Source organism: Ictalurus furcatus, chromosome 11, assembly GCF_023375685.1.
Source record: "Ictalurus furcatus strain D&B chromosome 11, Billie_1.0, whole genome shotgun sequence".
Classification (NCBI taxonomy): Eukaryota; Metazoa; Chordata; class Actinopteri; order Siluriformes; family Ictaluridae; genus Ictalurus; species Ictalurus furcatus.
Window position 1 is genome coordinate 1,642,501 of NC_071265.1, and position 26,242 is coordinate 1,668,742.

A 26,242-nucleotide genomic window follows, 5' to 3' on the forward strand; every position below is an offset into this window, starting at 1 on the left:
CGTCTACACTGTTATCACCGCGCCTACACTGTTTATCACGGCGCCTACACTGTTTATCACCGCGTCTACACTGTTTATCACCGCGTCTATACTGTTTATCACAGCGTCTACACTGTTTATCACCGCGTCTACACTGTTATCACCCCGTCTACACTGTTTATCACGGCGTCTACACTGTTATCACCGCGTCTACACTGTTTATCACCGCGTCTACACTGTTATCACCGCGTCTACACTGTTATCACCGCGTCTGCACTGTTTATCACCGCGTCTACACTGTTATCACCGCGTCTACACTGTTATCACCGCGTCTGCACTGTTTATCACCGCGTCTACACTGTTATCACCGCGTCTACACTGTTTATCACCGCGTCTACACTGTTATCACCGCGTCTACACTGTTTATCACCCCGTCTACACTGTTTATCACGGCGTCTACACTGTTATCACCGCGTCTACACTGTTTATCACCGCGTCTACACTGTTTATCACCGCGTCTACACTGTTTATCACCGCGTCTACACTGTTATCACAGCGTCTACACTGTTATCACCGCGTCTACACTGTTTATCACAGCGTCTACACTGTTTATCACCGCGTCTACACTGTTTACCACCGCGTCTACACTGTTTATCACCGCGTCTACACTGTTTATCACCGCGTCTACACTGTTTATCACCGCGTCTACACTGTTTATCACCGCGTCTACACTGTTATCACCGCGTCTACACTGTTTATCACAGCGTCTACACTGTTTATCACCGCGTCTATACTGTTTATCACCGCGTCTACACTGTTTATCACCGCGTCTACACTGTTTATCACCGCGTCTACACTGTTTATCACGGCGTCTACACTGTTTATCACCGCGTCTACACTGTTATCACCGCGTCTACACTGTTATCACCGCGTCTACACTGTTTATCACGGCGTCTACACTGTTATCACCGCGTCTACACTGTTTATCACAGCGTCTACACTGTTTATCACCGCGTCTACACTGTTATCACCCCGTCTACACTGTTTATCACGGCGTCTACACTGTTTATCACGGCGTCTACACTGTTATCACCGCGTCTACACTGTTTATCACCGCGTCTACACTGTTATCACCGCGTCTACACTGTTATCACCGCGTCTGCACTGTTTATCACCGCGTCTACACTGTTATCACCGCGTCTACACTGTTATCACCGCGTCTACACTGTTTATCACCGCGTCTACACTGTTATCACCGCGCCTACACTGTTTATCACGGCGCCTACACTGTTTATCACCGCGTCTACACTGTTTATCACCGCGTCTATACTGTTTATCACAGCGTCTACACTGTTTATCACCGCGTCTACACTGTTATCACCCCGTCTACACTGTTTATCACGGCGTCTACACTGTTATCACCGCGTCTACACTGTTTATCACCGCGTCTACACTGTTATCACCGCGTCTACACTGTTATCACCGCGTCTGCACTGTTTATCACCGCGTCTACACTGTTATCACCGCGTCTACACTGTTATCACCGCGTCTGCACTGTTTATCACCGCGTCTACACTGTTATCACCGCGTCTACACTGTTATCACCGCGCCTACACTGTTTATCACCGCGCCTACACTGTTTATCACCGCGTCTACACTGTTATCACCGCGTCTACACTGTCATCACCGCGTCTACACTGTTTATCACCCCGTCTACACTGTTTATCACGGCGTCTACACTGTTATCACCGCGTCTACACTGTTATCACCGCGTCTACACTGTTTATCACCCCGTCTACACTGTTATCACCGCGTCTACACTGTTTATCACCGCGTCTACACTGTTATCACCGCGTCTACACTGTTTATCACCCCGTCTACACTGTTATCACCGCGTCTACACTGTTATCACCGCGTCTACACTGTTTATCACCGCGTCTACACTGTTATCACCGCGTCTACACTGTTTATCACCGCGTCTACACTGTTTATCACAGCGTCTACACTGTTTATCACCGCGTCTATACTGTTTATCACCGCGTCTACACTGTTTATCACCGCGTCTACACTGTTTATCACCGCGTCTACACTGTTATCACCGCGTCTACACTGTTATCACCGCGTCTACACTGTTATCACCGCGTCTACACTGTTTATCACAGCGTCTACACTGTTTATCACCGCGTCTATACTGTTTATCACCGCGTCTACACTGTTTATCACCGCGTCTACACTGTTTATCACCGCGTCTACACTGTTTATCACAGCGTCTACACTGTTATCACCGCGTCTACACTGTTTATCACCCCGTCTACACTGTTATCACCGCGTCTACAGTGTTTATCACCGCGTCTATACTGTTTATCACAGCGTCTACACTGTTATCACCGCGTCTACACTGTTTATCACCGCGTCTACACTGTTATCACCGCGACTACACTGTTATCACAGCGTCTACACTGTTTATCACCGCGTCTATACTGTTTATCACCGCGTCTACACTGTTATCACCGCGTCTACACTGTTTATCACCGCGTCTACACTGTTATCACCGCGTCTACACTGTTATCACCGCGTCTACACTGTTTATCACCGCGTCTACACTGTTATCACCGCGTCTACAGTGTTTATCACCGCGTCTATACTGTTTATCACAGCGTCTACACTGTTATCACCGCGTCTACACTGTTTATCACAGCGTCTACACTGTTTATCACCGCGTCTACAGTGTTTATCACAGCGTCTACACTGTTATCACCGCGTCTACAGTGTTTATCACCGCGTCTATACTGTTTATCACAGCGTCTACACTGTTATCACCGCGTCTACACTGTTTATCACAGCGTCTACACTGTTATCACCGCGTCTACAGTGTTTATCACCGCGTCTATACTGTTTATCACAGCGTCTACACTGTTATCACCACATCTACACTGTTTATCACCGCGTCTACACTGTTATCACCGCGTCTACACTGTTACCCTGCCTTAAAGGATGTGGAGGTCGCACACTTTTTTCCGCTGTCACGTGACGATTTCGCCGCCGTCTGGTGGTGACTGAGGTCATGTTGGGTATAAAAGGTAACGTTGATATAAACAGTAAACTGAAGAAATTGATTGTTGTTGATTCTGGGTATCTGCTAAAGTTAGCGGCGTCGCATTACGTGCGTTTAACATAACCTGCCATCGACTGGGAAACGGCTTATACTTCCGGTTAGTATAAAAACCCGCTAGTGTTCCATTTGAGATGATATTACTTTTCTAAACCTCATACACTAGACGGTAGAGTACATAGTGCATAGTGTAAGTGTATAGTACGTCATTTGGGAAACAGTTTTGGTCTGTACGCTCTAATTAATTATTTATTTATTTATTTTTAACCCAGTAAATGTGCCCCGTGCCATGCTCAGACCAACTAATCGATAATGAGACTTGTTAATTATTTCCATAATCGATTGTAATCGATGTTGCAGCTGTACTTCTCGCACTTTTAACAGTGATTTCTAACTTCCCAGTGATGAAGGTTCCAACACACAGACTCGACCAACAGCAGAGCTGAAAACCTCAGGGTGCTTTCGGAGTATGAAAGAGCTGTAAGTGGGAGGAAAAAGCCGAAGGAGTTGAGTGGGTTTTTGACGCCAGTGAAAGACTCTGAAACTCTCCATTAGCATACTGTTCCCTGTACAAGAACCTGGAGCGCTGGCAGTCATGGTATGTGTGTGTGTGTGTGTGTGTGTGTGTGTGTGTGTGTCTGTGTGAAAGAGAGAGAGAGAGAGAGACCAGGCTCCTGAGTGCTGTGTGTAGGCAGGAGGCAGACATCCAGACATCTCTGACTGAAAGAGAGTCCAATCCTGAACAAAAAATACTTTTCTCTTTTCTAAAAAAAAAAAATTCAGTTCAATTCAGTTTTATTTGTATATCGCTTTTAACAATGGCCATTCTCCCAGAGCAGCTCTACAGAAACATATTCATTCCCGGATACACATTTTAAATGTATAAATGCATCTATAATGAGCAAGACAGAGGAGCCGGTGGTGAGAAAAAAAACCCCTTGAGACGATATGAGGAAGAAACCTCGAGAGGAACCAGACTCAGAAGGGAACCCGTCCTCATCTGGGTGACACCGGATAGTGCGATGATAAATAAATAAATACATCCCTTCAATAAATGAACAAAACAAGTCTGTTTTGATCACTGACGGAGACATGAGTGCAAAACTGTTTGTGGCAATTGCAGTCGTAAAGCCATCATAGCATAACTGTTCATATGAATTGAGGTCTAAAGCCATCTTCATGGTTTTTAAGTGTATCTTCAGGCTGAACCATGTGGGGACATCCTCAGTAACAGCGACTGGATTCCATGTGATGAGAACTCCAAGCAGAAGTCAGGATGGACCGGGCAGGTCCGGAGAGCGGAAGGGGTCAGGATCACTGGCATATCAGGAGTATCGTGTAGCTCAACACAGAGAGAGCGAGAGAGAGAGAGAGAGAGAGAAATTTCCAAAGGGATTCACTGGTGGCCTTGTGTCTAGATCTGAACTCGTCTTTTCTAGGATTCACTGTATCACTACGTATTCCTGCATGTGTAGTCCTAGTTGTAATTATCACTGGTTTAATTGAACAAAATGGCGTCCACGCTCAGTATTCAGCAGCACATACTGTACAGTAGAATAGCACTTGATCCAGCACGTCTCGTTCTCCAGGTGCGCCGGGCACCAACGGTTGATTTAATGAAGGCACGAGGAACTAAACCGAGGGTGTGTGATAATTACATGCACTCTCCTGTAAAGACAGTTCGAAGGATAAGCCGCTCATCTGCTACGCTCACAGAGCAGCTTTCGGTTCGGCTAAATAAAAATGATAAACGCTAGAAACTCGACACCCGCTTGGCCTTGTTACTGCAGGAGTTTAGAACTGAAATCAGAGCAGTTTGAGCACAGAGGCAGCGTGAGGTCAGCGTGGACGGAAATAAAAAGCTTCTCGGCGTTTCGCAGTGCATTGCTGCAGTGGCATTTCATATCAGAAGACGCGACGTGCTGTTATTAGCACTTTTGCGCAGCTCCTTCTGGTGTTGTTTCTTTCCACAAAAACAAAGCGGAAGGAAGGAAAATCCTCAGCATGTTGAAAACAGCAGCGAGGACGATGACTCGGGGGTTTTATATAAATGGTCTGCACTTATATAACGCTTTTTTAACATTAGCAGTTCCAAAGCGCTGTACACTGTGTCTCATTCACCCATTCACACACACACTCACACAATCACACTCACACACCAGTGGTAGCAGAGCTGCCATGCAAGGCGCTAACTTGCCATCGGGAGCAACTTGGGGTTCAGTGTCTTGCCCAAGTACACTTTGGCGCGTGGAGTCGCGTGGAGTCGCGTGGAGTCGCGTGGAGTCGCGTGGAGTCGCGTGGGGCAGGAATTGAACCGCCAACCCTACAATTAGCGGACAGCCCGCTCTACCACCTGAGCCACAGCTGTCTGTTTTATGTAGAGTATACTGTAACGCGGTTTGAAGGATTTTTGTTTCGAATTTCAAGAGGAAAACAACACGTGTGTCACAGCGCAGCTTTAAAACAGCACGATCTACAGCTTGTGGCATAAACACGTGACACGTCTTTGTTTACGAGAGAGGAGTTTACGGCTTTGCGGTTTCGCCGTGACATGACGAGCTGCGTTATTGTAGCGTTATGGTAGCGTCTTTGACACGACGTAAATATGAATGGAGGTGTAAGTGCGATCGCTTTCTGTCCCGCACCGACGGAACCCGAGGGCAGAAACCATGCTGACGAAGCAAAAATCCAGCCAGCGGGGAGACGTAGCAACTTTCCACTTGTGTGATGCTCAGTGTCCCTCTGGAGAACCTTCAGGAACATCTAAATCCTTAAAAAGAGAAGGAGACAAGCAGAGCTGAAGAAGTTCCACAATATAAGCCAGCTCCGTTTCCTTTCGGAGTCCCTCTGTCTCTCTTTATGGACCGTCCTGCCAGCAAAGCACCATGGGAATCCCCCGCCTGCTCTACTGCACATCACTAACAATTCATGTGCATCGTTTAAACAGTAACCTTTTAGATCTATAAGCCCGCAACGTCATCCCCCCCCACCACCACCACCACCACCACCGCGCCCACCGTTGTCACGAGAACGCCGCCATAACACGCCAGTCATGTTCATACGCATAAGTGCACCATCATCATCATCACTCCTTACCGCGCTTTACAGGCTCCGTGTCACGGTTAATTTAATCGGGGTTAGAGGCTCGTCATTCCGCTCACACATGCGCTCATTCGCAGAGGACCTTTTTGTGGATATTAAAGGATTTATCACGCGTTCATACTCCAGACTGTGGCATGGTAAATCCCTCTGGACTGCTCTGAGACACCTACACCCTGCAGTGGAAACAGTCCAGAATGTTCTGTGGAACGTTGAACACTGGAGCTGTGCTATTTTCCCAATTTTCCCTTCAGGCACCAGGACTAAATGCTCCAGTTAGATGTTTCGTGCTTGCTCCTCAAGATCAAGAACAGGAACAACGCACCGTGTGAAATATCCGTAAATGAGGTCTCGCTATAAACAGTCTCGTTCCCTCACCAGCCTCTCTTGAATTAATAAGACAACAAATAAACAACAACAACAACAACGCAGCTTCACGAGAAACCGCAAAGAAGCGTAAACTCCGACGCTGGAGACTCCTTCCCGAAACGTTCCCAGAATGTCCCTGACGATTACACGCGTCTTTACTCCGTCGTACGCGCGTCCCTGTGAACGAGCCATCGCCGTAGAAACGATGGCGTATCGGAACGAGCGTATTTAACATAAACCCGCGCTGTTGTGAGAGCTGCTGTTGTAGACGATTAATCGACACCTTCTGACCGATCACAATCCAGAATTCAGCAGCGGTGAGGTAGCTGAAGCGTGACGAGTGTTTTAAGCGGCTGTAATGAAGCGGGGGTCAGTTAGCGAGTTAGCGGTGTTAATGCACGTTAGCAGACGCTCCTGTAGTCTGTAATTACTCGGATCATAACACAACTTTAAATCGGATTCATTCTGAGCTCTTACTGTACGTTCCTCTGAATTTCTCTCATTGTGTGTGTTACGCAATGAGGAGGTAAACTTTGTGTGTGTGTGTGTGTGTGTGTGTGTGTGTGTGTGTGTGTGTGTCTGTGCGCAGTAACAATCACAGCGGCTTTAAGCTCTAATGAGGAACTGCTGTCAAATCCATGTGAACTGGAGCGATGTCTCACAAACACACACACACACACACACACACACACACACACACACACACATAAATGCATAAATAAAAAATATATCATTATAGATGATTATATAAGCATGAAACATACTTTAAAACGGAGGGCTTCTAGGTTAGGAGAGACGGAAAGATTTATCAGGTTTACTCTCCCATGTGGAAACGAGCTGAAATACACACTAAACCTCCATATTCAAAACATCTGTATTAGTCCAGCATATTATTATACATCTTTCTTTCTTTCTAAGAAAGTGGTGATTGCATACGTATTCACCCTCTTTCACCATGAAACGCCTATAAATTAGTTCTGGTTATATAGTTAGCGGAATGGAGTCGACCTATGAGCAGTTAAAGTGTCACATGATCGCTATGCACACTGTATATACCTGTTATACCTGTTCCAAACAAGTCTGGGATAATGATAACGATAATGAGTCTTCATTAATAACTTCCCAGCATGTTAGGACGTTGGGGTCAGAGTGCAGGGTCAGCCATGATACATCTATGATACAGCGCCCCCTGGAGCATAGAGGGTTAAGGGCCTTGCTCATGGGTCCAACAGTGGCAGCTTGGCAGTGCTGGGGCTGGAACCCCCGACCTTCTGATCAGTAACCCAGAGTCTTGCAGTGCTGGGGCTTGAACCCCCAACCTTCTGAGTAGAAACCGAGAGGCCGAGGCTAACGCTCAGCATGATGCTACCAGCACCATGCTTCACAGTGTCGATGGCGTTCTCAGGGCGATGAGTGTTAGGTTTCCCTCAGACGTAGCACTTTGGGCCAAAATGTTCGGCTCAGACCAGAGAACCGTTTCCATGAGCAGATACGTAATGTAATCCTTTTGAGCAACACGCTCTTTCTTTCACCCCTTCAGCGTCCTTCTGGGGACAATCACGTGGTTATTCTCGTTAGAGCAGAGGTAAATATTTTTTTCTGTAACTGTGACCTGATGGCTTTGAATCAGTTTGTGTGAAGGTTCGTTTTATACTCGATGCTCATTTGTTTGAAGGCCGGTGATAAATGTGCGTTGTAAAACTCGGTGATTGAGTCTATACAGTGATGAATTATGACCATGACCATGTTTAGTGATTTTGCTGTCAGCTTAAGTGTGACATAATCTTCTCTCTTTTTTCCGTGTGTGTGTGTGTGTGTGTGTGTGTGTGTGTGCAGTTAAACCGACCGTCATCGACGTGGATATCTTCATTAACAGCATCGGACCCGTCTCGTCTATAAACATGGTAAGTGAAATGGATTTCCACGTCGCTTACAGCTCCGGGGCCTCGTTCTGAACCTCGTGTTCTGGGTTTTAAAGCCGTGTGTATGTGAGTGTGTGTGTGTGTGTGTGTGTGTGTGTGTGTGTGTGTGTGAAATTGTCCCTGTGAGGTCAGAGGTCGCAGTGTAACTCAGAGGCACAGGCACTCAGAGCCTGACCTGAGGGGAAAACGCTGGACAGTCTGATAGGAATAAAGTAATAAAGTAAGCGTATTGTCCATGCCGTGGGAGGACAGATTTAAGCGTGAGATCCACGGTGACCTGAACGTGACACGCGGCCATGTTTTAGTGGTCAAGGTTCGAACAAGACCGAATAATTGGATCTCATTGGTGGATAAATGACTCACCTCCAAATCTGATCTCAATTAAATATAGAGAATAACTGAACTGAGAGATACAAGAGATACCGTAAAACCCTCGCTGCATATTATATTATTATTATTATTATTATTATTATATTATTATTACCATTATTATTATCATTATATTATAATATACTCTATTATTCTTTAACCCGGACGTACCCCCTCAGCTTTTTTCCTATTTATTTATTCCATTCGTTAGGTGTTTTTTTTAATATTGTGTAAACTGGGACGTTTTGACGTCCGGTCACGTCGTTTCGTCATAGTGTAGCTTTCTGTTAGCGTTTGCGTCTGGCGTTGGATCATTTAAAGCTTGATGTGTTTGAAAGGTATTAATGGTGGAATATTAGAGAGAGCTATTTCATGATTTAACTCAATATTCTGTTACTTTGAGTCATTATCTCGTTATTTCCGCTTAATACTTCTTGAATTCATTGAAATCTTATTCCATATTCACTTTCCCCGAAATTTGACTCTAGCGGTTGCTAATCCACTTCAGTCCGATCGGGTTTTTAACTCCTGCAGTAAGACCCGAACGAAAGGTTCTGAACGTTTGAATTTGACGTTCCCGGTCATCCCGGTCGTCCCGGTCGTCCCGGTTCAGCGCGGCTTCTCAGACCAGCTTCGGACTTTTCCGGACACGAGCTTCGGAATCTTGAAGGACGCGTTCTGATCGGCTGTGTGTGCTCGTATGCGTCGCTTAGCGTTCTGAAGCAGGAGGGACAATAGTCATGGCGGATGTTTATTAGATGATTTGCTGATAAACAAGATTAGTGACAAGAATTTTTGCTAGTGAAAGATCTTCAGTTAAACACTGGTCTTCATAATATAATAATAATAATAATAATAATAATTATTATTATTATTATTATTATTATTATTATTATTATTATTATTATTATTATATAGTAATAAAAAGTCAAAAGGAGAGTTTTTTTTAGCAAAAACCGAGAACTTGAAGGTGACATTCGCTGAGAGTAGAGGGTTCTGCGTGTTTCACTTGGAGGACAGATGCAATTTTCCATGTAATGAGAATGATCTTAGTAGAAGGTGAGAGATTAATGTGAGAGAGAAGACATCATCAATCTTCACAAACTTTGTAATGCAACAGATTATGAGAGCTGTAGTTTGCTAAAAAAAAAAAAAGAGGGAGAGAGAGAGACTCAGGTATCACCTCTAATTCCAAGGCTTAGTTAGTTAGTTTGTTTGTTTTTCTATTTATTGTATTTGTTTGTTTACACAGGTAGTTTGTTACCTTTGGAGGATTTTTATATTAGGTTACTCGTGTTTTTCCCCTACTTGACGATACGTCAATGAAATGAATTATAAACGAATGATAAACTCATCGGCGTCTGGAGCCGTGATATCACCGACCTGGTCACGTACAGTATGAAGTGTATTAAGAGGATGTTTACTATTTAGAATGGTTTATATTAAGACCGTTATTTCAGGAAACATCTATATTTGTGTTTTAAACAGATTCCAGATTCGGATTCCTGTTCTCGCCTGACGGACGTGGTTGCCTGCTGTCGTAGCTCGTTGTTGTGCGTTCTGAGATGCTTTTCTGCTCAGCACGGTTGTACAGAGTGGTTATACGAGTTACTGTCGCCAGCTCAAAGCGGTCTGACCCGTCTCCTTTGACCTCTCTCATCAACAAGGCGTTTCCATTTAGGGCGGGACGACCTTTGCGAGAAAGAAAAAAAAAAATCGTATCACGATCAATAACACACGATCTCGATCCACTATCTGAAATGTGAACTTCCTCGAGGACATCCAGCCAGGACATCATGAAAAGATCACAATCTCGACGACTCGCTTCAAAAGTAGATTGTGGACGTCTTCGAGATCGATCACGATACAAAATCGTATCGTATCCGGATCGCCCAGCCCTGCGTCCATCCGCTGATTAGATGAGTGTTTTGGGTTTTTTTTTTAATTAATAAGTTCCTAAATAGAGATCATGGTCATGTGACCGACTACCGCTCAAGCATAACCACGCCCCCTACAGCTAGATATAATAAAAGGAGGTGTATTTAAGGAGGCGTGAGGAAAACCCATCCTTTCTGCATAGTACTCCCATGATGTTTTAGCATGTCGTAGCTTAGCTTTTTTTTTTTTTTTTTTTTTCGAAATACTTTCCTGTAGTCCTGACAGTCTTTAGCACGGTTACACCTACATCCTGGATCATGACACTGAAGTCCCTTAAATCTTGTCCTAATGGACAGTCTCTTGACTGGAATTATCCAGCTACTGCAGAAATCTCGCTGTAATTCTTGCGGTTCTTGCTTCTTTAACGATCTGCTCTATAGTTCAATTAAAAACTTTTCTCACAGCGACACTTCTTCGGTCCTCGTGCTGACAGACTCCAGATGTAAAAGCGAAACTGAAATCAACACCGCACCATTTATAGCTGATACGTGCATAAAGTAATTATTTAACAGCACACAGCTGGGCAAATTTATTTATTTGTTTTTTTTTTTTTTTTCTTCCAAAAAACAGCTGTGCAGGCGATTTTTCATTTATTTATACTTTGTATGAACAGGGCTTTAATTCCTACGTGGTTTACAGCAAACGCAAATGAAAGCTGACCTGCTGAAGTTTCATTTCGAGTAATTAAGCAGGTAAATGTGTGTGTGTGTGTGTGTGTGTGTGTGTGTGTGTGTATGAATGAAATGTATTCACTCTAACTTCTAGGCTGGAAAAGACTTTGTCATTTCCACTCTGTTCATCTATTCAGTTATGTATTTTATTGTACAAAGATACGTTCCTATCATGATCAGATCAAATCATGACACGCGCCCATCAGCCACGACATTAAAACCACTCACGGGTTGACGTGAGTAAGATGTCAAAGAGGTGGGATATATTTATTAAGCAGTTCTCGAAGTTGACGTGTTGGAAGCAGGAAAAATGGGCAAGCGTGAAGATCTGAGCGACTTTGACCAGGGGCGGATTGTGATGTCTAGACGGCTGGGTCAGAGCATCCCGAAAACGGCAGGTCATGTGGGGTGTTCCCGGTATTCGGGGGTTAGTACCTACCAAAATCGGTCCAAGGAAGAACAACCGGTGAACCTCCACGGACGCCCTACCTCCATCGCAACTTACAGGACTTAAAGGATCTGCTGCTAACGTCTTAGCGCCAGATCCCACAGCACACCTCCAGAGGTCTTGTGTGGTCCACGCCTCGACGGGTCGGAGCTGTTTTGGCACCACACGGGGGACGTACACAGTATTAGGCAGGTGATTTTAAGGTTTTAAAATTTTTCACATCGTTATAAAGGATAGTAATAGCGATAAAGGAAATGCTCAGAAACAGACTAGATTGCTGTCTTTATCAACATGAAAAACAGCATATTTTATATTCTGGGGGAAAGAACGAGTTATCTGACAGATCCTCGTGTCTAATGCAAGCTATTTTTAGTTCCTTTTGACCCCCTAAGATTATTCTGTATCACAAAGGAGAGAGACATGCACGTGAACATGTTACTTATCTTACATTCTTACGTGCAGATCTACATGAATAGAGGATAATGCTAATGACTCACGCTGCTTGCCGTATCATTCCTCCAGTGTTTTAGCGCTGTGGCTGTATTTATTTGAATTGTTTTCGAGGTTTCTCAGCAGCTAGATTTCGCAAACTTCACCACAAATCACTGACTGCACCTTTAAAATTCTCACAAATACGCAGTGCCGTCTGCAACCATACACAAATACGTACGTTATCTTCATTCATTATCCTCTTCATCATCATCATCATCGATCCGGGCTTACAGCACGGGGTCACGCTGGCCTGTAATCATTCCACTCCAGCAGCGTTTCTGACCGAATAACTGAGTCATGTGAAGAATCTGCCGTATTGATTCTTGTGACATATGATGAGCTCGATGGAAAGATGCTTTTCTTGTCCTGAGGGACTTTTTTTTTTCCATTCCAGACTAAAGCCTGGCATGATCAAAAGACAATTTCAAAGGATAAAAAAAAAAAGTTCCCAAGGTCGGAACTCATTACGATGTTAAAGTTGTAGACGGCTGAGACGTTCTGCGCGTCCAGCTTTTCACGGCAAGTCTGTAAAAAAAGGATGGAAATGTCTATTTCATCGAATGTCAAGGGAGGACATTTGTTTATACATTTTTTCATACAAAACACAATCAAAGTTCGCAGTCAATACGAATCAGCAGAGACGCATAGCAACTATCTGTTGTGACTACTCGGGCTGCGAGGGGCTGGACGCAGACACTCAGGAGACGGTTGTGAAACAGATCAGGTTTGAATGTAATTTGTGAGGAGGGGAGACGGGAGGGGGGGGATGGTGCAGGTGGAGGCTATCATGCAGGGCGTGGGGAGCGACGATCTGGCGGTAGCCGGCTTGAGGCGGGACCCAGGGAGCGAGATGCCGGTCGGGGTGTTGGCCGAGGGAGCTGGTCCAGGAACAGTCTTCTTCAGCGTCAACAGTGTCAAGCGCGGGGACGTATCTGAACTCTCTGTGCTTCTGTGGGCCTTTTATATCCCTGCGGCGTCTGCCGGAGGGTGAATTGCTTCTGCTCCACTCATTAGCCGGCAGCCATGTGTGCTTCTGCTGCCCCGCCTCGCAGCCTTGTGCTTTTAAGCTGTCCAAAACATTGGTGGTGCTGAAGCGGAGCTTCAGTCATGGGAGGAGCTGTGTTTGTGTGCGCGGGCTGCAAGCTTGCCATCACAGTACCAGCTCTGAGCCTACTGCCGGTGGCTGCAGGGCCCATAAGGCATATCGGCAGGAGAGGCCATCCGTGCCCGGTGCTGCACCTGGAAAGAGAAGTCCTGTAATGAAGAAAACCACCTAGTTACCCTGGCATTGGTGTCCTTTGCTCGGGCCATCCATTCCATTGCAAAGGTGCGTGATCAGTCATGAGTGTGAAGTGTCGACCTGCCAGGTCGTAACACAGCTCTTCTATGGCCCGTTTTATCGCCAGAGCTTCCCTCTCCACAGCAGCATACTTTGTCTCTGCTTCCTTCGGTTTTCGGCTCACACAGAGGACCGGGTGCTCCTCCCCGTCGAAGGTCTGGGACAGGACGGCTCCTAAACCTGTCTCGGAGGCATCTGTGTGGACCGTGAAGGGCCTATCGAAGTCTGGATTTCGAAGGACAGGGGAAATGGTGCGGGCCTGTTTGAGGGCTTGAAACGCCCGCTCCGTGTCTTCGGTCCACCGCACCCGGTCCGGTTGTCCCTTCTTCCTGAGGTCTGACAGGGGGGAGGCTAGAGAGGAAAAGTTAGGCACAAATTTTCTTAATATCCAGCCAACCCCAAAAAGGCATGTACCTGTTTCTCCGACTTCGGCTGTGGGTATTCGTTTACGGTCTCTTCTTTTTTTTTTCTTGTCCTGGGGTTTTAGAAGGCCCCAGCCGATGTGATATCCCAGATACTGGGTACTTACTGTGTGTCAGCCATCAGCCCGCTGGTCCTCAGGCTCTCCCAGTACTGTCTCAGACGGTGTAGGTGGTCCGACCAGGTGGAGGAGTGGATGACGACGTCATCGCAGGTAGGCGGCTGCGAATGGCCTGTGACCTCGTGGAGGCCGAAGGGTTGAACCCGGTACTGCCAGTGTCCGCCGGTGGTGCTGAACGCGGTCTTGGGTTTAGCGTCAGAGATCAGGGCCACCTGCCAGTACCCCTTGGTATGATCCAGGGTAGAGATGAAGCGGCTCTATCTATCTATCTATCTATCTATCATACAGACTGCTAATGCTGAGAACTGACTTGAACTTCCTTTCTTTCTTTCTTTCTTTCTTTCTTTCTTAATGACTCTGTTTTTCTTTTCGTTAAACTTGGCGATTTACGTTCGTTCTTTCTCAAAATTTGATGACTCTTCTTCCTTTCTTTCTTTCTTTCTTTCTTTCTTTCCTGTTTGAGAAATTGATTCTTTGTTGTTTAATCAGTGATTTCTAAAGCAGAGCTTCTCAAAATTATCACACACGAGGACTACTATAACCGAAACAAATAAATAAATAAAACCCTGAGCAAGTATTAAAAAACTGAAACATTATTTAAATATACACAATAATAGTTTGCCTGCCTATGTATTTATTTATTTATTTATTTATTTATTTATTTTTGGGGCCAGGGTATTGTTTATTATTCCGAACTCTCGGCCCACAAAACCTGTTTTGAATAAAATGATCATTAGACGGAAGTTGACGTCATTTCTGTGTGTAATGGTTTAAAAGCCGGGGCTCAGATAGATCACGTACGTGGGCTGACGTGTCCTCATCCTTCTCTACGCCGCGTTGTAGGCGTCGTTACTGACGTGTGTTCGACTTGTTTATGGTGCGATCAGCTCGTTTTCAGCAGCTCTTTCCTGCTGTGTGTCTCATTTTTCAGCTCTCACCCTTTTTTATCGGGTGTAATTTTAATGGAGTGTATAATTAAACTACATTACGCTGTCAAATACTGAGGAAACAAGTCACCATGGGTTCTCTCTGATTTCTCTCTTTATTATTATCGAGCCTTCACTGATTTTTAAATGTCCTGAATGTTTATGTAGCGTTTATATAGTGTTTATATAGAATTTAGAGTTTATATAGATTATTAGGGGCGGGCGCACTAGACTTTTCGTCCCATCGACTTCCATTCATACGCATGCGAATGCGAAGAAGTTTCACATTTTCGCTGCGTTCCAGAGTTTAAGTCTGATGATCTCTGATCTGCGAATTCGTGTCACGTGAAGCCATGTGACCAATAGAAGATCGACACGTCATGGCATGACCTCTTCAGAAAATCCAGGAAGCACTGATTAGAGCGGTGTTGCACCATCCCATTTTGTTAAAAAACAAATAAGCTAAAATTTAGCGGGTTTTTTATTGTTGTTTTTTTTTTTAAATAAACATAACACAAACTGCGAAGCGAAATTAAAAACACTCAGACAGATCAGAGCTTAAATAAACCGAACAGCAGCGCATTAAAACAGAACAGTTCAAGAGAAATGAAAAATTAGGGGGAAAACAAACAGATCAGAAACCAACAAAACAGCAAATAAAAACAAAAAAGCAGGAAAAAAATGAATAATTACTGTAAAAGCAGAGAAACAAAACAGCAGACACAACTATAAAGCTGAAATACAGAACAGTCAGTAAAAAGAAGTGTAGAAAAAGCAAATGAATAAAAATAAAATGGGGAAAAAATTAAAGAAAATATAAAAGCAGTCAATCAGACCAACAGGTTTGTTTATAGGCAGAGTTCGTAGGGCTACATGACTCCTGTATAATCACTAAATGACAGCTGATATAAATGTGCATAAATGTTTATAAATATAAACAGCTGGTTGATTTTTTCCCCTTGCGTAATATTTATAACCGTTTCTGGCGCTGTAAGGTGTTACTGTGAAGCTCATTGTGCTTATGTAGGCGTTACGAAGCCTTATGAACACTACACTGCACATAAATGACGTATTATTGAAAATGTTACATTTGTAAATGTTTTTTTGGTTGTTGTTTTTTTTTTTTTTTTATGGGGTGGTTCTGCGACCCGAACCAGCGACTAAGTAAAGACAGAACAAAAGACTGTAGGTATATATTGAACCAGTGAACAAATCAGCAAATGAATCAGTGAGCAAATCAGCAAATGAATCAGTGAACAAATCAATGGACAAATCAGCAAGAATCAGTGAACGAATCAGTGAACCAATCTGCAAATGAATCAGTGAACAAATCAGTGTACAAATCGGCAAATGAATCAGTGAACGAATCAGCAAATGAATCAGTGAACAAATCAATGGACAAATCAGCAAGAATCAGTGAACGAATCAGTGTACAAATCTGCAAATGAATCAGTGAACAAATCAGTGTACAAATCGGCAAATGAATCAGTGAACGAATCAGCAAATGAATCAGTGAACAGATCAGCAAATGAATCAGTGAACAAATCAATGGACAAATCAGCAAGAATCAGTGAACGAATCAGTATACAAATCCGCAAATGAATCAGTGAACAAATCAGTGAACAAATCGGCAAATGAATCAGTGAACAAATCTGCAAATGAATCAGTGAACAAATCTGCAAATGAATCAGTGAACCAATCAGCAAATGAATCAGTGAACAAATCAGTGTACAAATCAGCAAATGAATCAGTGAACAAATCTGGAAATGAATCAGTGAACAAATCAGCAAATGAATCAGTGAACAAATCAGTGAATGAATCTGCAAATGAAAATTTTTCCCCTTGCGTAATATTTATAACCGTTTCTGGCGCTGTAAGGTGTTACTTTGAAGCTCATTGTGCTTATGTAGGCGTTACGAAGCCTTATGAACACTACACTGCACATAAATAACGTATTATTGAAAATGTTACATTTGTAAATGTTTTTTTTTTTTCGGGGGGTCTCAAACCCGCGACTAAGTAAAGACAGTGTGAACAAAAGATATTTATTTAACCTTTGAATTTACATTTAAAAAACATTCAAATTGAAAATGAATGTAAAAATTGAATCACTGTGTTTAAATCCACAATGAAGGGGTACGTTTTTATTTACTTACTTATTTATTTTGCTTATTTATTGTTATTTTTCAAATAAAGACAGACTGTAGGTATTTGGCAGCTTGACAGGAGAACGTTGTTGTTTTTTTTTAGGGTTTTTTTTTGACACTCGTCGCTTGTCTCAGTGTCAATTTTCTGAAGCATCTTAAATCGACTATCTCCAGCACCACAGAGATTCTCATCTCAACGCTCTCGGTTCTCCGCCGCCTGGCAGGTACGTTCTCAGGCTGATAAATGACACCTGTCATTAGAGTGTATCAGGAGAACCCATTTTTTCTTTCCCACAGGACAATAGCTGTCATCTCTCAGGAAGACGAGCCGAGCGGAGGAGAAGCGCTAGCTCGGAGTAAACAGTCATTCTCTCTTTAGGAGGTCCAATTAGGCTCAGCATCTGAAAATCAGACGAGTATAAGCACCCTCTCTCTGCTTCTGAGTGAAAAAATAAAACTCCCATCCTAACATAAATCACAGAGGATTAAAGATTTATTCTGGCAGTCGATGTGAGCTTAGTTCTTTTTAAAAATGCAACACCATCTCGTTTTAAAAATGCACATTTCCTACTATGACATTACTCAGCAGTATGAACCTGACACACACACACACACACACACACACACACACACACACACGGGCATATTGCACATTAGTTTTATGCTACATATGTAATACACAAGAACTAATCAATCATTTTTACACGATTCACTAAAATCGAGTCGAGTCGTTCATTTAGTTCAGTTGTTGCTGACAAATTATTTCTGTCCTGAAAACTTCATGAATCAGTGTTTATTAAACTATTCTAAATTCTGTAAGTCCTGTTTGTAGTTGTGCATACACCAAACTTGGTTTCGCCCTCCTGATTCAGTGAGTCAGTGTTTGGATCAGTGAATCATTTTGTTCATAAACGAAATTCAGCTACAGTGCACTATGCAGGGTTGCACAACGATTATGATTTTAAATGAAATGAATTAAATTCATCTCCTATCGTCCCCTTTCTTTTTCTTTTCTTTTCTCTTCTTTAGTTACTTTTCCGTTTTCCCCCTTTTAGTTCCTCTTGTCTTTTCACCTTTATTTTCCTTTTTCCTTTCCTTCTTTTCCTTTTCAAATCAGCAAATGTGTGAATGAATCAGTGAACAAATCAGAGAATGAATCTGCAAATGAATCAGTGAACAAATCAGAGAATGAATCTGCAAATGAATCAGTGAACAAATCAGTGAACAAATTAGCAAATGAATCAGTGTACAAATCAGCAAAAGAATCAGTGAATGAATCTGCAAATGAATCAGTGAACAAATCAGCAAATGAATCAGTGAACAAATCAGTGAACGAATCTGCAAATTAATCAGTGAACGAATCAGCAAATGATTCAGTGAACAAATCAATGAACAAATCAGCAAAAGAATCGGTGAACGAATCAGAAAATGAGTCAGTGAACGAATCAGCAAGGGAATAAGTGAATGAATCAGCAAAGGAATCAGAGGAGGAATCATTGAACAGTGAATCAGTGAATCTTTTAGACTCCAGTCTCTCTAGTCATGTTATAAGCTGATATAACATATGACTTTGTGGAAATGAAGTTTGAGTGAAAAGAAAAGTTAAATGAATCTTTATTCTGAACACAGTGTCAGTGTTTAAAGGATTCTTCATTAGACTCGGTGTTTATGTGTTTAGGATGTCAGTCGTCCACCCCGACCTCGCCTCCGCCTCTCACAAGGCATGCTATAGGTAACACACTCAGGTGCATCTCATCTGCACCCTGTGTGTGTGTGTGTGTGTGTGTGTGTGTGGGTGTGTGTAGGATAAACCAGCAGGTGTTTATGAATGAGTAATAGAGTGACACAAAGAGATGTTTCTCATTAAGAGGAGGCAGTTTAGAAGGCCGGCTGCTGCAACATGGCTGCCGACCACCGGCTATTTTTAACCGGCTGGATCACGCCGTGTCCTAGGCAACCGTGCCGAATCGAGGAAATCCTTCAGCATGACACCTAGTGTTAGTGGCAGACTGGCAAGAACCCGCCCACAAGCCACCCACCCACCAAACCAAAATCCCCCCGCCCCCCCCCCCCCCCACACACACACACACATGGTCATATACATCTGCAGTTCTTCAAAAAACAAGAGGAACATCAGGCAGCAGACTCCTTCATTCCTTCATTCCATCCCCCCTTCACTTTCCTTTTTATTTCTTTTCACATAACCCCCCCCCCCCACACACACACACACACAGAGTGCTTATGTTCTTTACAGGTTTCCTTTTATGGTTTTCTCAGGTGCTTGAATTAAAACGGTTATGGTCATGTGACCAAGCGTAAACGCAGACCCTCATGTTAAATCGTGTACAGTTTTCTGTATTTCTTGTCTAGACGAGCGAACCTCGGGCTAATAAAAAAGGATTGGAGCTCATTATCGGCAGACCGGGTTTTCTCCACTGAACACAGGAGTGTTTAATGAAAAGTGCACAGAACAAATAATCCTTCAAGTCGCACCAGAATTAGCAGCGGACTCGAGGGAACGCTGATGATGAACGATCGCTGCGAGAGAATTCGTTATTCGTTCGACTCTCACGTCTCCCTCCACTCAGCGTGTCTGTCTGTCTGTCTGTCTGTCTGTCAGGTACGGACACAAGCGCAGGAGTAAAGCGTTATTAAACATAGCAGTCAAAATAAAGACCTAATCCAGAAGCAGAGCCAGGGCAAGTCGAGAAAACCCGAAACAAGCCCCAGAACCAGGAGAGCAGTCAGTAAACAAGGCGTGGTAATGTCTGTAACAGAAGAACAGTGTGTAAGAAGAGTGTCTACTTCACCTCGAACAGAGAAACACCAGGGATAACCTACATTTCTCCATCTGGGGATTAATAAAGTATTATCTTATCTTATCGTATTAAATACACAAACTAATCAAAGGGCAAACCGAGCACAGGTGAGAGTGATCAAGATACACCAGGGAGATAACCACTGGGACATGGGAGGAGACAGGACACGAGTCCAAACACAGATGTGAAACAGATTTAGATAATGATGTAGAAGACACTGTGTGTGTGTGTGTGTGTCTGTGTGTGTGTGTGTGTGTGTGTGTGTGTGTGTGTGTGTGTATGTGGCAATTATTTTTGCTAAATACTGTGTAAATGGGGTAAATGGTTATTTTTACACACACACAGACACACACACACAGAGATACACACACAGATACAGACACACTCACACACAGACACACACACTCACACACACACACACACACACAGACACACACAGAGAGACAGACACACACACACACACACAGACAGACACACACACACACAGAGCAGTAAAAAGCCGTGTGACTCATACTGTGTGCTGTAATCATCTGTCATCTGCTGACTCTGTACACACACCTGGGTTTATGATCATTCACCGGAGAGCTTAGCACGGATATCGGTACACCCCGGATATCAGCGTTAACACTGATCCCGTCCTCACTTCACCGTCAGAACCTCACCGAGACTTCTGCAGAACTTCAGCAGCTCAGGGCTCAGTGCACCATGTGCGGTTTGAGTTCTTCTTAAAGTAAAGAAGTAAAATCGTCTTTTTTTCTGTTTGCGTATAAAAGCCCTGAATGCCCTGAACACATTAAAGCTTTCACTGAACTTTAACGTTAACGTTAAAGTAAATGCTCATTGTTCATGTGTAACGGGTTTTGATTCACATAATGCAAAATGATAAATTAATGAACAAATAAAGTTAAAAAACGTATACTGAAAATAATCATTATACAAAAAAAGAGGAAAAAAGCAGAACAATAATAAATAAATAATGTTATCTGCTGCCAATACAACTAGAACATACATAAATAAATAGATAAATAAATGGATACAATTACATGAAAGATCTAATAAAATAAAGTAACATTAAATAATCATTACAGAAAGAATGAATAAAGAAAGAGAAAAAATTCAGACATAAGGAAACCGAGAAAAAGAAAGAAAGACAAAAAGAAAGAAAGAAATTCAGACAGACAGAAAGAAAGAAAGTGAAGAAAGAAAGAAAGAAAGAAAGAAAAATGCCGGGCAGACGGACAGAAAAAAGTCAAAACGAAGGAAACAGAGAAAGAAAGATAGGAAGAAAAAGAAAAAATACAGACAGAAAAAAGAAAGAAAAAAGTCAGACAGAAAGAAATAGAATAGAGAAAGAAAGAAAAAGAAAAAAGTCAGACAGACAGGAAGAAAGTAAGAAAGGAAATGAATATTCATCTTCACATGTGGCACATGCTAAAAAATCTCAATTTTAAAGTTTTCATTATAACTGCATCTAGATAATATTTACACGAGTAACATTAATGTTAAGTTTAATTATTTACATAATACAAAATACATAAATAAATGAATTAACAAATGAAAGAATTTATGAATAAATAATGGAATGGGATAAAATACTGAAACATTAAAACACATTCCATACGTCAACGTTTACTTATAATTTATATTTTAATATTTTATTTATATTATTATACTTCCTATTTCAGTACAAATGTAAAAAAAAAAAATCCAAAATAAATAAATAAATACATTAGAAATTAAAAATAAAATGATCACAATAATATATATATATATATTTTTTTTTTTAATAAGCAGAAAATGAATAAGAATAATAATTTTGAGAAACAAGTGCAATGAGTGTACGAGTGAATATTGGAATAAATGAACTGAATAAATAGCTCAGAACATGACGGTTGTTTCTACAGGAATGTGCTGGAGTGGTTCGGAGCTCGGTGTACTGAACCACAGACGACAGAGTCAGTAATTAAACACTGCCGGCGTCCGTGTTCATGCCGTACATCACCGGGCGCTCATCCATTAGCACTCTGCTGCTGATGAGGTATTAAACACCGCCGGGTTTTCCCTCTCCCCCCTCACGTCGGATCAGCGTGCTGTAACTCCTCATGGTTTTATTGCCGCGGGATCAGAACGGCGTGTGCACATGTGATTGTAAAACAGATAGGACCTGTTCCACGGCCATCATCGCTCACGTTGACGTAACTACAGGCACAGGAGCAATTTATTTTTCTGTCAGGACCAGCCTGGACACGGACTTTATCTCCACCTGAAAAGCTCCTGGAGCTAATTCTGAGGATTTCCAACACGATACGCTAAATTAAACACTTATTATATACGCATTACGAGCAGCAGAGTGATCATTACACACATATTAACAGCACAGTGGCTGTACAGGCCACCAAACGCCATCCTGTAACCATCAATATGCGCTTCACCATGACCGCCGTTTACGTTCCACTCGGAAAAGCCATGAATTTCTGATCTGTCCGAGATAAAAACACCAGCAGGAACGCGTATGCGGATGTAATAGCAGGTTCTTCCGACGAGCGTAACATAAATAACACCTCTGTTTCGTGTGTTTGTCTTAATACACATGTCGCTTGAGCTGTGTGTCTATCTAAATGTGTGAAATGGAGGGTGAGGTCAATGCTGTTAGAGTAAAATATCACAGAGAACAGATATCCTACGTGTAAATGAATGCAACTGATGGGCGGGTTCAGGCATAATAAACAGAAAGAAAGAAAGACAAAAAAGAAAGAAAGAAATTCAGACAGACAGAAAGAAAGAAAAATGTCAGATAGAAGGAAATAGGAAGGAAGAAAGAAAGAGAGTGAAGAAAGAAAGAAAGAAAGAAAGAAAAATGCCAGATAGAAGGAAATAGGAAGGAAGAAAGAAAGAGAGTGAAGAAAGAAAGAAAGAAAGAAAGAAAAATGCCAGATAGAAGGAAATAGGAAGGAAGAAAGAAAGAGAGTGAAGAAAGAAAGAAAGAAAGAAAGAAAGAAAGAAAGAAAAATGTCAGATAGAAGGAAATAGGAAGGAAGAAAGAAAGAAAGAAAGAAAGAGAGTGAAGAAAGAAAGAAAGAAAGAAAGAAGAAAGAAAAATGCCAGATAGAAGGAAATAGGAAGGAAGAAAGAAAGAAAGAAAGAAAGAAAAATGCCAGACAGACGGACAGAAAGAAAAAAGTCAAAACGAAGGAAACAGAGAAAGAAAAATATGAAGAAAAAGAAAAAAGTCAGACAGAAAAAAGAAAGAAAAAGTCAAACAGAAAGAAATATTTTTCTCTAAAGACTTTATTTAGCGCTGGACATTCCAAGATTTAGCACTTGAGCAGTACGTGTTAGAAAAAAATATCAAAAATAAAGTCTTAAAAATATATATAAATTTAAAAAAAATTAAAGAAAAGAAAAAATTGATGCATCAGTTTCTCGACGATGAAAAAAACAAGAAAAAAGTGTGTGCTTTCGTGTCTTCTAACCTTTAAGTCTCATTCGCTCAGCATGAAAAAAAAACAGGTCGAAAGGCTACACGGTATGCCGTTTTCTTTCTTTCTTTTTGTTCTGAAGATAAGACGGCAGTCTAAAACAGCGCCGCGCCGCCACCACCGTGCTTCACAGTGGGAATGGAGCTCTCAGGGTGGTGAGAAGCTCGGGTTTTCTGCTAAACGAGTCAGGCTTATGGCATATTAGCTCTGTTTTTAATGACGCTCTGCAAGATGTCCAAACTATGGTGGGCGTTCTGGTGCACTGTCACAGCCGTCACATCATCCAGGTGGATGCTTCCCACTGGTGGGGGTTGAGGAGATTCCCCTCACCCATTCGACGTCAAGCACTCTGAGTGCCGAGAAAAGCGCCAAGGAACTGTTATGAAACGAAATTTGATTTGATATCCAATCCTCGACGGATACTTTTCCAGAACTTTGTCCTGAGCTCGCTCTTTGGTCTTTACGATGCTGTTTGTTTGCGAATGTTCTATAGCAAACTTTGGGTTCTTCCATGAGCGCGTGTATTTCAATCTAGATCACGTTAATCTGACTTTAAGTGCCTGCGAATACTTGCGCAAACTCAACCGTGATGATGTGTTCCTTTCACTAGGACGTCCCCGGAGACCTGGTGAGACCCTGATGGAGGGTTTTATGCCGAGAACAGGAGAGCGTGCATGGCCTTAAAGTCCCTTAATTATTAGAGTGCACGTTTGTTCAGTCTATTTTAGGTCCCGATTTGTTCATTTGCTGAAAAGCCTGTCCAGGGCAGAATGTATAATTCCACCGCTTACGTCCGAGTCGTGCTTTTAGAGATCTTGATCATCTCGCACATCACATCACATCACATCGCACCGCAGTGCTGATTCTCTGAGAGATGATGGACGTCAGGGATGAGAGCTGTATATTAAGGGTTTTGCACACAGCAGGCCAGAAATGCTATCTGATTTCATTTGTGCACGGTATTTGCTCTGAGATCCACGCGGGTCATTATGCATTCGTAGTCTGAGTAGAGCGGGGACGGATTTCACCGAGACGGTGAGATGTTTCACCTGCGAGTCATGTTTAGACTCCAGAAAAAACAAGGAGAAGGAGTTTTTAAATGCAGAACGGAGATGGGAGAAGCAAGAAAAAGAAATGTCGTTCTACACTTCCTTATTTTCCAAGAGATGTGCTTGCTGGTGTGCAAAAAATACGAATAGCGCCCCCTTCCCAAAATGGCCAATTTAGTGAGATTGCATCAGTTACTAGTGGGTAACTGGGTGACCTGAAGCTTCCATTCAAGTTTCATGATGTTAGCTTAGCGTCAACCCTGTCAGATCCATGCTGAAAGCTGATTGGCCGATGGCAGCCGTGTTTTTTTTTTTAATGAATGATCAAAAATAGTCAAAAATCTATGTACAGTTTAGCACCATCCCAAATTTCAGCTCGATCAGACAGTTCCTAAGAAACAGTCGACTGACTTTGGCTCCGCCCCCTTTGTATGCGATGTCAGAATGTTGTCCTGTGTGAATTCATGTACGAAACAGTTTGAGTAAATAAGGCTCCGCCTTGTTGGTATTGATTAACAAGTGGCGGCCATATTGTTTACAAATATCAAGGTCATTTTTGAGGTTCACACACCAAATTTGTTGTTTTGCATATTATGCAAATTTTCAAAGGTAGGCAGGGCTAAATGGTTCTTGAAGGGTTTTTTTGTTTTGTTTTGTTTTGTTTTGTTTTGTTTGTAAGAATCGAAAAAAAATGTGAAAAACCCCGCATTTGTTCATGTTTGAAAGCAAGTGTCTGGTTATTCAAAGTTTTTTGAGCTCACAGTGTGGAGTGTCTATGCTGCTGTTACGTCGGCGTTTGAGTGGCGCCGTGTTCGCGGTGTCGGAGGTCTGAGGTGGGCGTGGCCCGCTGTAGGATCCTCAGAGCTCTGAGTGCAGAAGTGTGCTGGCGGAGTTTGGGGAGTCATTTGTTTTGATCAGTCTAAAAGCAGAAAGTAGGTCAGAGCTGAAGGAGTGGAGGGAAGCCGCTGAGTCGCGCTCACGGAACCCGGGGTTCTTTGTTCCACGCCCGGCCGACTAATCAGGAATAGAGTCACACGCTGCTGTAAACAAACCCTCCAGCATCTCAGGGGTCACGTACCAGAGAGGAGGAAGAAGGGAAGAGAAGGAGCGTCTCCGCTGAGCTCCGCCCCCTCTCAGACAGGATGCGGATTCAGCAGAGTTAGTGAAATGATGTGGGAAGTTCTCTTCGTGTTTATTAGCGGTGAGAACTCGGAGGTCTGAGTCAGCAAGCAGCTGAGGAACAGGAAATAAACAACTTTCTGCCAAACAGCATTTAGTAACACGAGCTGAATACAGCTGTGAAGAAAACCCCCTCGAGTCGCCGGCAAATCCCACAACTCTGCGTCTGAACAAACAAACAAACAAACAAACAAACAAACAAAACATTTTACTCGAAACTCCGCTCTTGCTGTTTCACAGATGATTTAAAAATCTTTCTTTCTTTCTACCCTTCATTCTTTCTTTCTTTCGTTTTTCCTTCCTTCCCTTTTCTCGCTCCCTTGCGATCTTTCTTTCTTTCTTCCTTCCTTTTGCTTTTTCCTCT

At 42.8% G+C, this 26,242-nt stretch overlaps 1 protein-coding gene across 1 annotated transcript in view; it reads left to right on the top strand.

Annotated features, from left to right (window-relative positions):
* LOC128614532 (gamma-aminobutyric acid receptor subunit gamma-3) overlaps positions 1–26,242 on the top strand; it is a 129,729-nt gene that overhangs the window by 44,537 nt on the left and 58,950 nt on the right. The window contains exon 3 of the mRNA XM_053635889.1: positions 8,396–8,463. Coding sequence (XP_053491864.1) covers positions 8,396–8,463 — 68 coding nt within the window. The remainder of the gene's footprint in view (positions 1–8,395; positions 8,464–26,242) is intronic.